This window comes from Gadus morhua, chromosome 5 (assembly GCF_902167405.1).
Source record: "Gadus morhua chromosome 5, gadMor3.0, whole genome shotgun sequence".
NCBI classification, from domain to species: domain Eukaryota; kingdom Metazoa; phylum Chordata; class Actinopteri; order Gadiformes; family Gadidae; genus Gadus; species Gadus morhua.
Window position 1 is genome coordinate 4,450,151 of NC_044052.1, and position 17,444 is coordinate 4,467,594.

General features: G+C 46.3%; 1 protein-coding gene across 4 annotated transcripts in view; it reads left to right on the top strand.

Annotated features, from left to right (window-relative positions):
* The window catches only part of syne3 (spectrin repeat containing, nuclear envelope family member 3), a 44,017-nt gene extending 33,226 nt beyond the window's left edge, over nt 1-10,791 (top strand). For 3 of the 4 annotated variants that reach the window (XM_030356535.1, XM_030356537.1, XM_030356536.1), the window contains exons 13-18: nt 1,219-1,391; nt 2,217-3,021; nt 3,801-3,962; nt 5,623-5,892; nt 6,407-6,457; nt 10,289-10,791. In XM_030356535.1, the coding sequence (XP_030212395.1) occupies nt 1,219-1,391; nt 2,217-3,021; nt 3,801-3,962; nt 5,623-5,892; nt 6,407-6,457; nt 10,289-10,477 (1,650 nt within the window). In that variant the 3' untranslated portion in view covers nt 10,478-10,791. The remainder of the gene's footprint in view (nt 1-1,218; nt 1,392-2,216; nt 3,022-3,800; nt 3,963-5,622; nt 5,893-6,406; nt 6,458-10,288) is intronic. The other variant, XM_030356538.1, reaches the window with a different exon arrangement.
* Nucleotides 10,792-17,444: the final 6,653 nt, after the last annotated feature.

Here is a 17,444-nt window from a genome sequence, read left to right on the forward strand (position 1 = left end):
TGCGCTCTACAGTATTAATCAGTTTTCCACTTCAATATTCGGCCTGTCTTTAAAATGGCGCCGCCGGTTATGAAGCCTAAATGAAATGACTAGTGCCTGAGGGTTGGAGGGGCACTTACTAATTGCCAAAGACAAATACAAAATTGAGGGAAAGAAAGTAGACAGAGCTGAAAGTATCATCAGGTATGAAAGCCGCCGTGGTGTTTTCTTTTTCTGACAGCAATTAATTAACCAATGTTACACATGTTAAATTGCAGCAAATGTGATCATGGCAGACTGGACTTAAAGTCGCGATAGATTGAGTTTGCCTGGTCCTTTTTAATAGAGCTCACTTCCTCCTCTTCTCACCCTTCATTAAGAGGATCCCAGTGGATTCTTGGTCGTCACAGAGCAGAATTGATGAGGGTGAATCCAACCTTAATGTTTTTTTCCAGACCCTTTCAACAAGAATGTGCGTGTTGGCACTCGAAAAAGGAGGGCTGAATTGACACAGTGCATTCGATTAGTTCCATGATTAATCACTTCGTTGATGAATTGTATTAAATATGTATTTTATTATATATATATATATATATATTTTGATGGTTTGTTAATTGCTATACTCATTTGTCAAGAAATAGTTTTAAAAAGCCAGGGATGTTCGGCTTATAGCTTCAGATATGCAAATATTCAGTTTTGCATTTCAATTCCAGCTCATTAAAATGTAATAATGTTCTTGGCTGCTTGTCAAAGCAAGCCCATTTAAAACATCACTTTAGACGGTATCAACTTGCGATGGCATTTTGCGTCGCTTAAGAAATCCTAAAAACGATGGCATGAATTGGCTGATTCATAAAAAAAAAAGTTACTAAAAGATAATAAATGAACCTACAATGAAATGCGTGTGAAGTCATCGCCACGTGTTGGGCTCTTGGCGAGTCCACTGTTTTCAGTGGCTTTGAGTGCTGAAGCCCAGCAGGCCGCTCAGATTGTTCCACCGTGACACAGTTCACTGTGTTTTATGCATAAAAAAAAAAAGAGTTGAACTGGATATGCAGCAACAGACCACGGGCAGGAATCGAACCCTGGTGGCTGCGATCCGGACTGAGCCTTAATGCTACGCCCTCTCCATGGTGAGCCCCCTCCGGGTATATTCTTAACGAGGCCGTTAAAGCCGCTGACCCATCGAGCCGCCGCCCTGCAGTGGATGACCGGCCTGTTGTCGTCGTGTCGTCTCAGAGGGCCCTGGGAGAGTTCCCGGGGATGGAGCTGCAGCTGCACCAGACGGAGGCCCGGGGCAACAAGGTGCTGAAGCACACCTCGGAGGTGGGCCGGGCGGCCATACAGCGGGACCTGAAGGCCCTGGGGGAGGACTGGATGGCCCTGTACGACCTGAGCCTCAACCTCAACAGGTACGGCGGGGGGGAAGAGCGCACCGACCAGGAGGAACACCCTGGGAACCTGGGGGTTGTCACCACTGGGGGTCATTTCTATTAGGATGGACCGTTGCAGAAATGTTTGTAGTTCCTGAGATATGTGATTGGGAAACACAATTGTGAACCTTTTTATGCTTCTGTCCAGTCAAACATGTTAAACAGGTGACGCAGGGTGCTAAATAATGTCACCTTATCTGAAAGCCCCAAATGAGCAGGACTCTCCAAACAGCTCCATGGTACAGCTCGTAATGGAACATTATTTGTGCCATGTTAGAAAATAAGGTGAACACAGCAACAAATGTATGCACTGAATTTAATGTTTCAATTTAACACAATTTTATTTAATGATAGAGTAAATCCTTAAATTGGTTTACATTTTTAATAGATGATTGGATCTGATTACATATGTATCATATTTATAGATCCATTTTTCTTATTTTATTAGCCAATTAAATTAAGTTAAATGCACTTCAAATGCTTGAAGTGCATTTAACATTTAATTAAGTTTCCAGACCAATTAAACAATATACTCAGTAAGTTTAAACATTTATAGAAGCAGTTTAAACATTTATTCAATTAAATTAAACCAACAAAACATATATTAAAATAAATTTAAATAATTGATGCTGGGTTTATCTTTCTTTTCTCGGTGGGCACAAATGGCGTTCCATAGTAAGTGAACAGGGGCAATAAGAATGTTATGACTGTACTTCCATTTGTGTGTGTGTGTGTGTGTGTGTGTGTGTGTGTGTGTGTGTGTGTGTGTGTGTGTGTGCGCGTGCGCGCTCCTACCTCTCACAGGCTTCTGAACAGCTCCACAGAAGAGCTCAACTCTGACGCGTGGAGCGATGGCGGACAAGAGGACGAGCCCCAGAGGGCCACCACGGCGCTCCCAGCAGGGGGGCGGTGCACCCTGGCCCTGTCTGGAGCCCCCAGAGGGGAGGGCTCGGACCACGACGCCCCCGGGCAGAGCCACGGCCACTGGGCAGGGCAGAGCCCCCGGGGGGGGTCTCCCCCGGGGGTGGGGGACGCGGGAGTGGGCCTGGGAGCCGGCTTCCTTAACCCCGGTTTGGGGGCTCAGAGGCTGGACGCGGAGGGCGACCTGGACGGCCCGTACAGGCAGAGCACGCCCGTGGACGACCCGGAGGACGAGGCCGGAGGCGGCGCCGCCGTCGGAGCTGGTTCCTGTCTGGGCTGGGCCGGCGGCCGTGCGGAGGGGCGCTCCAGAGACCTCGTGGACGGCGGCCGGAGCCCGGAGAAGCCACCGGTCACGGGGGCATCCGTGGCGAGTGGCGCCGTAGGCCCCGCCCCCAGCCTCACCGCCGACTGGACGCCCGGCGTCCCGGTGGCTTCCGGAAGAGGACGCGGGGGCGGGGCCAGCAGCCTCCTGGGCGCGGCCGGGGGCGGGGCGTCGGAGGGCAGGAGGAGCGGAGGGCCGGCGCCGGCAGAGGCTCTGGGCCAAGGCGGAGGGGCCTTCAAGCCCTTCCAGAGGGCCGCCGCCCCGCTGCAGCCCCCAGCCCCCCCGCAGAGCGGCAGCAGCCCCCCGGGGTCGGCCGGCGCCGCCGCCGCCGCATCGTATCTGTGGCGGGCTGATGGGAGCGTGACGGTACGATCCACCTCACGTTGCAATGCTCCGTCTCAGCCAGATCCCTGCTCCCGTTGCATCATGGTAGGGGGGAGACGGTTTGAAGATGTTCAATCGCGGTCGATAGCTACAAGGCAGGGGCTAAGATTAGCTACAAAGTGAATTGGATTAGTAGTGGCGTGAAGGAGTGAGATTAGATGTGGTGAAGTTTTGGATTGGAATCAGTCGTTCTTTCTTTAGGTATTCAACGGCGATCAATTACACTGCTTAACTAGTTCATCCCTGGACTTAAGAAAATGTGAAGACACAATTCCTCATATTTATATCTGTTATCTTCTTATTTTGGTTGTTATCTTAAATGATCTCCGACAGAATTTCGACTTTTGACTTATTTACCTTTTGGCGTAGTCGAGAAAGTTCTCTATCTCTCAGCCATCTTTTGCATCCATATTACTTCTCGTGAGTTTGCTGCCATCCGAAGGTCCAACCATTATCTCCCATGCGACATTGTACGATTTAACAATTGATATTGATTTAATTTACCCATATAACTCTTTACGCAGAAAGTGAATTGATAAAGTCAGTTGGAATTATGTTTATGTTTTCAATCCTGAAATATGGTATTAAGGAAGTTAAAGTAATAGAAATCTTATCTCATACAGGCTGATCCATAAACAAGTTAACAGCACCGTTGGTCCACCATCTTACCTTATCGATGTGTTTACTGTGCTGCAGTAAACACAGTGTAAGCTCTCGGCGTTATCACGCCCTAATGACTCAGAGTTGTGTTTCTTCTCCAGGCGAGTGGCGGGCGGGGCCTGGGTCCAGCCGAGTACGAGTCCAAGAGGGGGGAGTTTGAAGCCTGGCTCCTGGTGCAGAACCAACGGCTCTCTGGGCTGCTCAGCACCCAGGGGGCCGCACTGGGCCCCAAAGAAACCATGATCAGACGGGACGAGCTGCAGGTGAGGGCTGCACATTCTGTCTTCCTTTCTGAAATGTTCATAAGCTGAAGTGCATGTATTTTGGATTCTATATTATGTCAGATGTTTATTGAATAAAGTATAGCCGTGTAGACTTTACTTTACTACTGCAGAGCCCTTATTCATATTTATAGTCGTAAAAAGGCTTCATAAACACATTATAGGACAGTCCCTATCCCTCACTCCTCTAACGACCAGGAAAACCCTACGCAACACCACCGCAAAGAACCCTTAGGAAGGATTTGGCCGGTTTGACAATATCCCAGTTTGATTATTGAACTTTTAATATGTAGAGATTTAAATTATTTAACTGACCGCCTCTCGTGGTGTACAGGCGTTCTGAAACCGGGCAGTTGGTGTAACATTGACATCCATTATATCCCAATCAAGCCTTTTGAATCTCCCATAGCTGCGTCTTTTTTTTTGTCCAACGCTACAAAGCGATTACAAACTGCCTTGGCTCCAATAGTGCCAACCAACGAGCCAATCCCCAACTTCAGATTCTGCGTGTACCCACCACTTTGCGTGCTCACAAACGTACTATTTATGAGCACTTGCTAAACACCCAGCCGGGGCAGTTCACTTGGGCCTACTTGTGTTGGACAGTACAGAGATGCATCCATTGGAACACTCGTTTGGAGTACAATGGATTTCAAGGGCTCGCAAACTGCCCAATTACAGAGTGCGCTCACTCTGCGAGAGGGTCATTAAAGAGTACAAGCGTACCGTTAAACAAAAATAAAGTTTGCATTAATAAGTCCTATAACAATTGCACACACTTTGAATATTACTGAAGAGGTCTGCATGTTAATCATGAATTCACCGGTAATGAAATGTTGATGATAAGGTAACATAAGGACAGGTTTCAATTTTGGTTGATCAAAAAGACAATTAAACATTTCAGGAAGGAGATTATCTGGATTATGGATTACTTCCTGAATCATTCTCTAATGAGTCTATTTTGGTTGTTCTGACGAACAGCCGAAGACCACACATGAAGCATCTGTTGGTTTTGTGAGCGTGGTAATGTGGCTTTAGCATGCTACTGGGACCTCCTCGATGCCAATAATAATAACGCTCTGTAATGATAATTCATGTTATTATAATTATAAGGGATTCAACGTTTTTGATGCTAGACACCTGTCTGTCAGCTGTAACTTTGTAACTGAAGTGGCCAATGCTCCTCGCTAGATCGACTGATAAATATTTAGTCCATTCCCTCAGTTATGAGACTAACAGACCCTTTTTTACAGAGGTGCATTAGTAGGTCAAACCAGGGTGTCCCTCGTGACTCTTAACTGTGGATCGGCTCCTTTTATGTTCAGCTTAGCTCAGGAGGTAGAGCAGGTTGACTTGTTCCATCCCGGGCTCCAGCTCCAGAGTGTCGAGGTGTCCCTGAGGAAGACACCTCACCCTGACTGCTCCTGTCACCTTGCATGGCTGACTCCGCCGTCGGTGTGTGGATGTGTGTATGAACTGTCGCTTTGGATAAAAGCGTCAGCAAAATGAGCTAAATGTTAATGCAAATGTAAATATTCCAGGGCACAGGTACTAGAGAGGTGAAGATACGTCGACTACCCCTGGTGTATGCAAGGAGCAGCCCATAATGAGTCTGCTTATGACCTGCTCCATCTCCCCCCAGGCTCTGAGGGACGGCGTGGCGCGGGGCCAGGAGCTTTTCCAGCTTCTGATACAGGACAGCCACAGAGCTGGCCTCGGGGCCGGGGCCCAGACCGGGGCTGGAGCCGGGGCCGGGGCCTGGGTTACGGCCCAGACCGGGGAAGGGGCCGGCGGGATGGATGGGCCTGAGCTGATGGAGGACAGCGGTCTGGAGGACCTGCGCTACCGCTGGATGCTTTACAAGTCCAAGCTGAAGGAGCTGGGGGACCTGGGACCCCGGCTCACCGCCAAGGTGAGGGAGAGGGGCTGATGTTATGCACGGAAGAAGGGAAAGCCCTGTGGGGAAGTCCAACTTTGTGAAAGCAGGGAAACTGCAAGAGAAACATCTTTATTTCAAATGTATAACGGAGCTCTTTTTATTAAAGGGAATGGGATCTATCAATACTCTGATAAAACGTCATATGTTTGTATTGGGACAGGTCCCTTTGTTTTTTCTGCACTGCTTAGTTTTCGCCAGAAGAGGGTGCTATTACATCAGTGCCAAAGGTTAGCAGACGTTTTTAGAAGTTTCAAAGGATTCCTTGGCATGACAAAAGTAAAGTGCATCTTATCACTTGTTATGTAACTTATATTTTTCGATATTTGAGCCTATACTGATATTCAAATGCTGAACGGCTCATTTTGTTACATTCCTTCTCTTATTGAAAGTTTATTCAAAGCAGACGGTAACAAATGTGTGTTTCTGTGTGTGCACGCACAACGTAGTAAAGTATGGCCTGTTCTCACCCTTCATTGATTCTTTCCAGGGGGTGCGGGCCACTAAGGAGGTGCCTGTCAAAGCCAAGAGGATTCTAAAGGTACACGCACGCACGCACACAGGCACACACACACACAGGCACACACACAAACAAACACACACACACACACACACACACACATTGGCACACACACACACGGGCGGACAGGGACATGCAGGCGCACACAGGGACATGGACACACACACACACACACACACACACACACACACACACACACACACACACACACACACACACACACACACACACACACACACACACACACACACACACACACACACACAGGGAGGGAGGGGCATAGTTCAGGGGGTGACTTCATGCCCATTAGAGAGTCCCCCGTTGGGTCAGCCTCCCTGAGCACCTGACTGGTGATCCAGGCGAGCGGCCCCCTTGTCCCCCGGCCCTCCCTGCCCCTACCCCCACCACCACCACCACCACGGACCACCCAGGACAGGCACCCCGGCCTACCCTGACCCAGACGCCTCACAGGTCCCCACCCCCTATTCTTCCAGCCACTCCATTCAGCATCCCAGGGTTGGTGAGGGTAGGTAGGAATGCCAAGGCACCGTGGCCCCCCCCCCCCCCAGTCCCGGGAGCCCCGTTCTCAGGGGCTCCCCCCCCCCCAGCCCTCCTTGGAAATGACTCTCTTGTAATGCAGAGAGTCCACCCATTTACATTGTGTTCTATAACACTGGTGGCTTTTTAATTTGTTGTTGTTTTTGTCGATACTGCAGGACAGAGCGGATTGTAATACTATATGTCCTGCTTTACTGCTTAAGCCAAATAACTTTGGAAAAGTAAACGTTAACAAGGGGGCCAATGAGACTGTCCCTGTAATGGTAGATATGCACGTACACTTGAGGTTCTCCCAAAATAAGGCCATTGGGCAATTGAGTGAGTATGTGTCATCATTAACTCTAGCCTTTGTAGAATAGTCTTCAGAGTCATTAGTTTCCGTTGGAAGCAGGCCGAGCTGTAAATAAACCAGGTCTTCAGCATGAGGAGCCCATCGTCTGATGTCAGGGTGCTGGGGGCTTCCCTCTTAAACTCACACTGCAGCACCTTCCATTGGACCCTGGTTTACATGGCAACCTTAGAGGGCATAGCCTCCGGTAACATGCTGCATGGTGAGACAAGGTGTCCCTCCCCCGGCGTCATTCAATACCGTGTTTGTTCCATCCGCAGAGAAGTTTGGGGTGACACGATTTCATCATAAAGAGCATACCTTGTTATCTTTCTGTTGGTTCACAAAGCCCACAGCAACTTGTGGGAAGACAGGACATCGCTCCTCACATCTGAATGTGACACGTGTCAAAAAGTAAAGGAACTGTGAATCGTTAGCACCGATCAGCCTCAGAATAACAACATGTTCTTATAATAAGTGCACGCATGCAATGTATATTACAATGGACATGCAAGAGACCGACGTTAGGGGCACAAGCAGGTCTTTGTCCTGCTCATGTTTGCATATATGAAGTCATGGTGATGCTATTGTTGGCTGGTTTCGCTTCCTTAAACTAGTTTCACACAAACCCCAGATCATTAACCTGGAATTTACATGGCCCTGTACACAAACCCTCACACACAGACACACACACAGACACACACACAGTGACTGCAGTGTAGGGTAGCAGTAACAAGAATGTGCCTCCCTGTAAACCAAAATCAAATTAAACCAATCTTAATTTTCAATGGTTTGCAAGGTCCTGTGAAGGAGCTTGCACACAAACTGCTTTAATTTTGAGACATGCTTACGAACAGAGCCTCACGTTATGTAGTCACGATGCATACCCTAGTACCATTAATATTGCTACAATCACACAAAAAAATAATGAAAAGGCTACAATGTCAAATCCCTTTGAACTTAAAAAAAAAAATGTTTCTGTGATGTTACAAAGAGAATTGGTGAGCTCTGGCGGGGGAAGTCTCACCTCCCGCTGTGGTTTTAAAAAGCTCTATGAATACCAGTTTGATTAGATTCATGGCGGCCTCCCAGCCACGGCCTTGCTCCTCGTTCAGCCTCCACACCTGGAGGCCCTGGTGACACCCACAGCGCTGTCGATCCCCGCTGCCGACAGAGCAGCTCTGCTGGAACAATGGATGTCATGAGCCTCTCATCATACTCCAAATGAAATGTTTTCACCAGCGCTTCCTGTCCTCCTGCAGTCCTTATCGTCTATGTTTGATAACGTGAAGTATTACCGTCGTGGAGGATACTAGTGTGGTACAGCTGGTCTTAACAGAGGTTCACTTCAGTCCTTGGAGGCTGTCTCTGTCCTCAAAGACGTTGTACATTTACATTTAGGGCACCTAGAAGACGCTTTATCCAAAGCGACTTGCATAAGTACATTTGTCAGAAGGTGAAACAATATATCGCTGTTGGTACAGTAAGGAAGTTCATAAAACCAAGTGCAAAGTGCTAACAATCGCTAGGTTAACCCATTCACTGCATACAACAAAGACCGCTAGGATAAGAGTTTAACATGTAAAATGTACATGCAGGTCAGACCAGCCAAAAACTCTGGATCAAGAGTACCCAACATCACTGGACCATGCATAAAAATGCTACTCTGTAAAAAAGGAATTCCTTATTCTCTTCTGTCATAGTTATGGAAATTAAACGCCTTGTGTGCACACTATCTAAAAAAGCCAAAGTTCACAGTGCAAAAAAAATGCATATTTGTGCACCACCAAAAAAAAAAGCGATTGAATCATGTTGTTTAACAACTTGTTGTGTGCGTTATCTTGTGGCTCCTGGCCGATAAGCTGTCACCAGTGATGAATTCAACTCCAAACCACTCGGTTCTCCTGCTCCCCTGAAATGGGTCGCAGCAGTGACCTTTCAGAGAGAGAGAGAGCTTCTGGTATCGGTGAATGAAACCAAGTGCAACAGTCTAGAGCGGAGCTTTTGAAAGGTTACATCATAGATGAACTGTAGTTGGCATGACAGCAGCGGCTCCGATCCCAGACTAATGTCTCCGGGGAGCGGCAGAACATCTATTGGGCCGTGAATTAGTCAACCGTCAACGCTCTCTCTCTCTTTGTGCCCGGCTGTTTGGTTTCCTTTGTTTATTGCTTTATTGGTGATTGTTCTGTTGTGCTGTGTTTGCCTGCAGACTGGTGTAAGCACAGACGTGGGTAAACATCCCTGTAATGTTTACGTCGGATGCAAAGCAAGTGCACATTTCTACAGGGTTCTTTTTTTTCGCGGCAATGAGGAACACGAAATGCACACCAAAACGCATACAAGGCTACACGTTATGGGTGCATATTGGCAAAATTATGCATCCACTATAGTACCAGCGATATGCCTAATTATAATCCTGCAGATACGCACCATCATGATACCAGCGAAATGCATCACTATAGTACTAGCGGATGCACCATTATAATACCAGAGATATGCAAAAATGATACCAGCGATAGGCACCATTATAGTACCAGCGATATGCACAATTATGATACCAGAGATATGCACCATCATAATACCAGCGATATACACCATCATAATACCAGTGATATGCGACATTATATTACCAGAGATATGCAAAAAACGAAATACCAGTGATATGTACCATTATAATACCAGAGATATGCACCATTATAATACCAGAGATATGCACCGTTATAATACCAGAGATATGCACCATTATAATACCAGAGATATGCACCATTATAATACCAGAGATATGCACCATTATAATACCAGAGATATGCACCATTATAATACCAGTGGACCGTCAACGTTCCCCTGGTCCACATGCTTTCAGTGAAGGGGAATGTATCGATACTGATGCATGGAGGGCATGATGCTCCACTCTGGAGTAGCGACCCCCTGGTGAGCGACTGTGTCTGTGTCCCTGTGTGCAGCAGAAGGGACCCGGGCTCCTCCAGAGGGTGTGGCGCGTGGCCCTGCCCCTGTGGCTGCTGCTGCTGGCCCTGCTGCTGCTGGCGTTCCTGCTGCCCTTCTTCGAGGACGTGGCCAGCTGCTCCCTGACCAACAACTTCGCCCGCTCCTTCAACGTCATGCTGCGCTACGAGGGGCCGCCCCCCACCTAGGGGCCACGGAGGTACACCTGAAGGACCCAACCCCCCCTACCCCCTCAACCCCCCCCCCAGATGCAACACCTCCCTTCCCTTTTCATTTCCATCCTCGGATAACCTCTCAACACCGGAGGACAGATGGATTTGTGGGGAAGGAAAGCCCAAATATGGTGATGTAGGATTTTTACCAATATGCAAATTTCTTTTTTTTTTCTCCCAACCAAAGATGCTCTGCTTTGTTGCCTTCGACCAAAATAATGTGGCTAGAATCATGGACACGAGGACCAGACGGACAGACAAGGACCATTGCTTTGTAGCTTGTTTTTAAAGAACACACCAACATGCTTGTGGTAACGTTCAACTATGTCTTGTTGTGAAAGCCCCTCCCCAACCCCTATTCCACCGTTCCGGACCTCTTGTGGGTCAGAGCTAAGCTCCAGGGGAACAAGGTCTCCTCACGGCCTTGGCTCCTGGACCGGCCATCAAACAGCAGTCAGAAAAGCAATCAGCCGATCAGATTTGGGGGGCTTGGGCTGGAGACCCCCAGGTAGATTGGAGGAAAGGTGGCCACCTGTGACGACCTCGCAATCTGGACAACGCGCGCACTGGCACCGAAGGGCCGGCCCGTGCCTCAGCACCGCGTGTCTGTGTGGGTGTGTTGGTGTGTCTGTGTGGGTGTGTTGGTGTGTCTGTGTGGGTGTGTTGGTGTGTCTGTGTGGGTGTGTTGGTGTGTCTGTGTGGGTGTGTTGGTGTGTCTGTGTGCGTGTGTTGGTGTGTCTGTGTTGGTGTGTCTGTGTGGGTGTGTACGTGTGTTTGTGTGGCTGTGTGGGTGTGTTGGTGTGTCTGTGTGGGTGTGTTGGTGTGTTGGTGTGTTTGTGTGTCTGTGTGGGTGTGTTGGTGTGTCTGTGTGGGTGTGTTGGTGTGTCTGTGTGGGTGTGTTTGTGTGTCTGTGTGGGTGTGTTGGTGTGTCTGTGTGGGTGTGTTGGTGTGTTTGTGTGTCTGTGTGGGTGTGTCTGTGTGGGTGTGTTTGTGTGTCTGTGTGGGTGTGTTTGTGTGTCTGTGTGGGTGTGTTTGTGTGTCTGTGTGGGTGTGTTTGTGTGTCTGTGTGTCTGTGTGGGTGTGTTGCCGCTCCAAAGTAAAGTAGCACAGTAAAGAAGCAGTTCAGAATACCAAAGTGGATACCGGTTATGAGTCCACGCTGGAGGGACATTTTCCTTTTTTTCTTTTTCCAGACCCTGTCACACCTCATTGGAGTCTGGTGTGTGGCACGCTGTCTGTGGGCGTTATTAACAGTGTTAACCATTACAGTTTTCATAGCCCTGTCGTTGATGGAGGTAATGCAGTCAGCCTCGTTCTCACTGTAATCTGTTTTGCGTCTGTTTTTCGATGATGTAATACTGTCTGGTTGTTTTTCCCACACACACACAACGGTTGCCACTTGATAAGATTGGAGCAGGTTATGTTATCTATGTTTTCATGTTTTTTTGTTTTTTTTATCCCTTATTATGCCATTGACCTTATATGGCTTTGAGTTGGGCATCTGGCTCGCCTGTCTTGACTTGCAGGCAAACTTGTATCAGGTGCTATTGAAGCGTTTTAAAGAAAGCCTTTGTGGTGCCCCGGCCTGCTTGATGTTCTCTCGGACCGTGGCATGGGAAGTTGAAGCTCTTTTTCCACTTGGTCGCACAAATGGAAAAATAGATTTTCCTGGGAAAATGTCTATATTCGTCTTAAAACGTAGACCCCTTTATGACCCTGCATCTTTTTCGTCCAAAGTTTACACACACACACACACACACACACACACACACACACACACACACACACACACACACACACACACACACACACACACACACACACACACACACACACACACACACAGTGTGGGAGTTGTTTTATTTCTCTTTTCCCCCACTGAGTTTGTGTTCACAGACTGGGTTACTATGGCGACGGGGACTGTCTGGAGTCGGGTCTGTTATGTCGCCCTGAACCAACAGTGGGTCTTTGTGGCTGTTCACTAAGCTACAAAAAAAACTAAACCCGGGAATAGTTTAGGAAATTGTCAACTAAATCATCGGTCCAAATAAGTACCTTTTGTCATTGAGGTGCACGTTGGGGAGATGTTATCCTTACTATGTATACTTTAAAGGCCTTTTTGACTCTACAAAGTTATATACTCATCTCTGTTCCAGAAGTCATTAATTTGTGATTGCAATCTGAAGAGGAATCGGCACCCCATGTGTTTGACAGTATTGAAGGCATACCTATAGACCTCCTATATTTATATAGCCATGCACTATGCTGTGGTCAGAGGTATATTATTTGGCATCTGGCTTTATAGACCGCTTTCAAGAGATTGTATACTGTATAACCGCTAACGCAGCTTATTATTATGAAACTATTACCAACAGGTTTAGTCTAGAAACCTGAGCGGAATCTATGTTTTAAACAAAGCATCGACACTTACTCGGTTAGTTATGCTGATCGCCCCATCATCAGCACACAGATATTATGTAGGCGTCCATTTAGATCACAGAACCTCAATGCGTGTGTGTCAAAATGTGACGAATCGGTACGCATAAATCCGCAGGGAGTCAAATGAGGGCTGAACGATTAATCAAATTCAAATCGAAAGCGCAATGTAATACAAAGCGGTATGCGAATCGCAAAGGCTGCGATAAAAAAAAAGACTGGAAATCAGTACGATTTATTTATTTTTATTTTACAATTCAATAGTTTAATAAAGAAGTTTATAATATAAATTAATCTCAACACATCTGCCTTGCCTAAAGGAAAGCTTTTTCTGTTGACTGCTTCCAATGTTGTGTTGGTCATACTAAGAATGATTTATTTATTTTTCAGTGAAATAATACACATCATAAGGAACTTAATAAATTATAAAAATCGCACATTAAATCGCAAACGCAATATTTGTCAAAATAATCGCAATTCGATTATTTCCTCGAATCGTTCAGCCCTCGTTCAGACCGTGGCTTTGTTTTCGAATGAATGCTATGTATGTTAGCCTTGGCCAAAGTATAGGAAGAAAGTCATTCGTACTGCTAGTTCGCCTGTTAGTCCCTTTTGCAAATGGTGATGTTAAGATTGCACAGGCTGATGACCGAATTATCCTTTTGTAAAACGATGCATTTATTCTATTTTATTACTGTATTTAAAGCTCATATAAAGAAGTGTTCTTGTGTTAAACCACTATTTTGTTATCTGTTGATACTGGAAATAAATATAATTTACAAAACCCTTTGAGTGTTACTTTTTAAGTTTGATTATGGTATAGTAATGTTTTCTTATCGTCCTAAGCTGCTTAATTAGAACTTGAATCATCAAGACAATATCAACTCATAGACCTTGTGTGTCATCCTTGACAAACACAGGCGTCGCCCACAATAATTAAGGATCTATAATTATGAGCGACAACTGTGTTTGTCCTAGGTTGACACACATTTTATGAAATAAACATTGAAGGTTTATCTAATTAAACGTACGGCTGTAACAAAGCCTTGGACAAATCCTGGGCTAATCTGTCCCTGCTGTCCTCCAAGCTCTATTGAAAGTGACATGGGAGACATCCTTCTGGAAAACGTATATTCAAACTTTAATCAATTGTTTCCCATTTTATCTCCAGAGACTCCTGAGTTTTTGCCCCGACAATTGAAAACATCAAAAACCAAATACATTAGGATAACACCCATTCTTTTCTTGGTTTATTAGACACATAGGAGAGACTTTGGTCAAACTGCCTAGAAACTGATGCTTTAAGTCTACTGAACATCCTCATTAAAATATGAGCATAACACCTAAAGCATAACACACCATGGCATTGAGATCAGTTAAAGCTTCTGATTATTTATATTATTCTGACATTAACCTGCACATAACTGTTAATTTGCACACACACAATTGTGCCTCACGACAGATCCATAAGATATTTGATTCATTGCCCGTGTGTCGGCCTCTCCCCATCTTCTGAACTGGTTGGATCAACAGGGTGGGCGGTGAAAGGCAATTCATGATCTGTTGGGTCAGAGCAAAGCATCTTCAATAACAAATCTGCATAATAAAATAAGACACTGAATAAACCAATATGTGCCGAGTGAGATGGAGGTGTTGGTGCATGTTTAGTTCTGCAGCCAGAGTTGCCAGATTCGTTGGGATATCGGGCACAATCTGGCCACACTGCCCTTAGAAGCCTCAAAGCTGGAATCCTCGAAAGTGAAACCGACCGATTTTTTCTACATGCACATTGAAGCAAAGCCTTTCCAAGCAATGACAACTTTAACCCACCTAATTTGTATTAATAAGTCTTCATCTGTGGTTTATTGGCTCACATTTACTGGTACGGGTCAAGGCTTTAAAGCGGCCAATTTCACATGGAGCTACCTCCCCGTCTCTCTCTATCAGAATTGGGCAGGTTTATTCCAAGATGTACACTGATTAAATATTGACACTCTGCCAGGGCACTTACCCACTGAGATGCACGGGTGATGTGTGTGACTGAAATTGTGCGTGTGCATGACAAAGACCCTTGCTAAGAGGCTATTCATCCGGACAAGATGTGTGTGTCAATGTGCGTGCAAGCTTGCTTGCGTGAGTGTGTGGTGTGTGTGTGTGTGCTTGCATCGGGTGTTTGCTTCCAAAGAAGGGAAGCAAGGATGAGTGAGTGTTGAGTGAAATGGAAATCTGTCTTGGGAAGGTACCCTGCTATTCTGTAAAGGACACACGGCTGTACAAAAACAGTCATTCAATCTGTTCCGTCTCGCTGTCCGGAAATACGCTCAAGCCCCCGCCTGTCTCAGCATTTACATAAAAGCGCATCATTTTCAAGTGTGTGTTTATATCGCTGTAATAGGCCAAACACCCACCCATCACTTCACCCTCCATGCTCCTACTGTGGACACTTGGAAAAAAGGCCTTCATAAAAAACCCATATCAAATAGACAAACTAATAACATCAGTCTGCTGTGATCCTCAACTTTTCCCTCAGCTTGGGTGCAGAGGAGTTCTCTTCCTCTGGCTTCATCCTTCATGCGTTTAGACATGTGGAACTTATGAGGAATTGTATTAGGGTATATGCCGCTGACAGTGTGCCTTCTCTCTGAGGATGGGCTTCTATACGATAAGCCATCCAAGCCAAAGTAATGGCCTTTCAATTATTGAGGAGTGGCATCTTTTTTTAGCAGGAGTCAAGGTCTATCATTGCCGTTGATGGCGGCACGTGCGCAACTCCGTCGAGCGTGTGTTCGGAGATGGAGATTTATGTGCGTGTGCGTTGGACGCAGGCGCAGCAACGTAACAAATGCCATAAATCACGTTCACTAGCCTTCCCCTGGTAGGAGCGCTACACTGTGTTCTGCCCTTCCAACCCGGGCTGTGTGCACATTGTACTGATCTATACACAGAATCCCATCGACCCCACTCTCTCTAGCCAAACACATCTAACACTATTAGATTGAGATTTGCCCATAGTATTTTTAAATATTAAAAAATACTGATTCAACCGATTCAAATCCCTACCTTTTTGGTCTATTCTGCAAAACTTGCTTTGCTAAATATTACATTTTAAAGCCGAAGCAGAATAGAGAAAAAATAAAGGCCACAGCTGAACACGTACAGTCAACAACAAAACGAGGTTTTCCGACGTAGCCACCGTCCCCATTTGGATGATGTAGAGCGATGCTAAATCATTGCTATAAATGTGACAGTAAACATCGTCCTGGCAAATCTAATTGTGAGCTGTAGTTCAGGAAGATGGGCTATAATCAACCCAACTGGCTACGCATCTGTACGACCATCATTTATGCAATTAATGTTACAAGGTTCATCAACGTCTCGTTATAGACCTCAGTGGAACACAAGGGAAATGAGACAAGAGCTCCTGCCTCCATTTGTCTTGATAGACCAGTGACTTTATCAGCTGGAACAGATGGCATATAGGTGGTGTTTAACAAGCACTGGTTTCTTGTCGTACTGTTCTGAAGGGTGTATCTTCTTGGAAAGTGCTGAGCAATGCTTAAAATCACGACGAATGATTCAAATTGAGGCGTGTTTGATTGCAGCTCTCACTTACATTGAATATCTGATTTGATTCCTGATGAACCTTGATTGCATGTGGAAATAATACTCTCGTTATCTGCTTTTACGGAGAAATACATGTGTGTTAACAGAACAGCTACACTGAAGCTTCTCTGTTGTTGAATGAGATAACACATATGTTAAAGGCTTTGAAGGTTCTGCTATCTTTGTCTGTTCACCAACAGCAGCAGAGAAGACTGTCTATCAACACAATCTCGTGACTCTATGTTGGAGAACCAGGGGTGTTTTTGCTCTCTGATTCACGACACTTCACCTACACACCGCTTGACACCTGACAATGTCATGCCACAGGGGTTGCCATGGTATCTTGTAGCTGGATCTAATCTGAGTGATGATCCCTTCCAAGGCGTCTCGTCAGCGGCAGAGAATAACGGAAAGGTAGGGGTTGGCTTAGCTCATGAAGTAGAGCGGTTTGTAACCGGAAGGTTGCTAGTTTGATCCCCGGCTCCTACTAGCTGAGCTACGAAGTGTCCCTGAGCAAGATGCCTCACCCTGACTGCTCTGGGCAGAAGTGTGGCATCCCCTGTCTGTATAAGCTATAGAAAGGAGACAGGAATGTAACTCCCCATGACTCCTGAGTAGTCTGAACTTCCACTCCTTTCCTTTGAAAGGTTCCGAGTTCATTGAGAGCTCTGGTTGGTGAAACACAGCAGCGCAGAAATGCAAGGAGGCCTTGATTTGCAGCTGGCATGTTGTCAATTGCTGACCACTTCTCATAAGAGCACACGTGTGTGCATATAAAAACACACGTGCACCACACTGATGACTCCGATCCATTGAGGTGGGACAGCAGACGGCGCTTATACTGACCCCTGAGGAAATCATGGTGATACAGAGGTACATGAATCAACTCCCCCAACACCCCTTC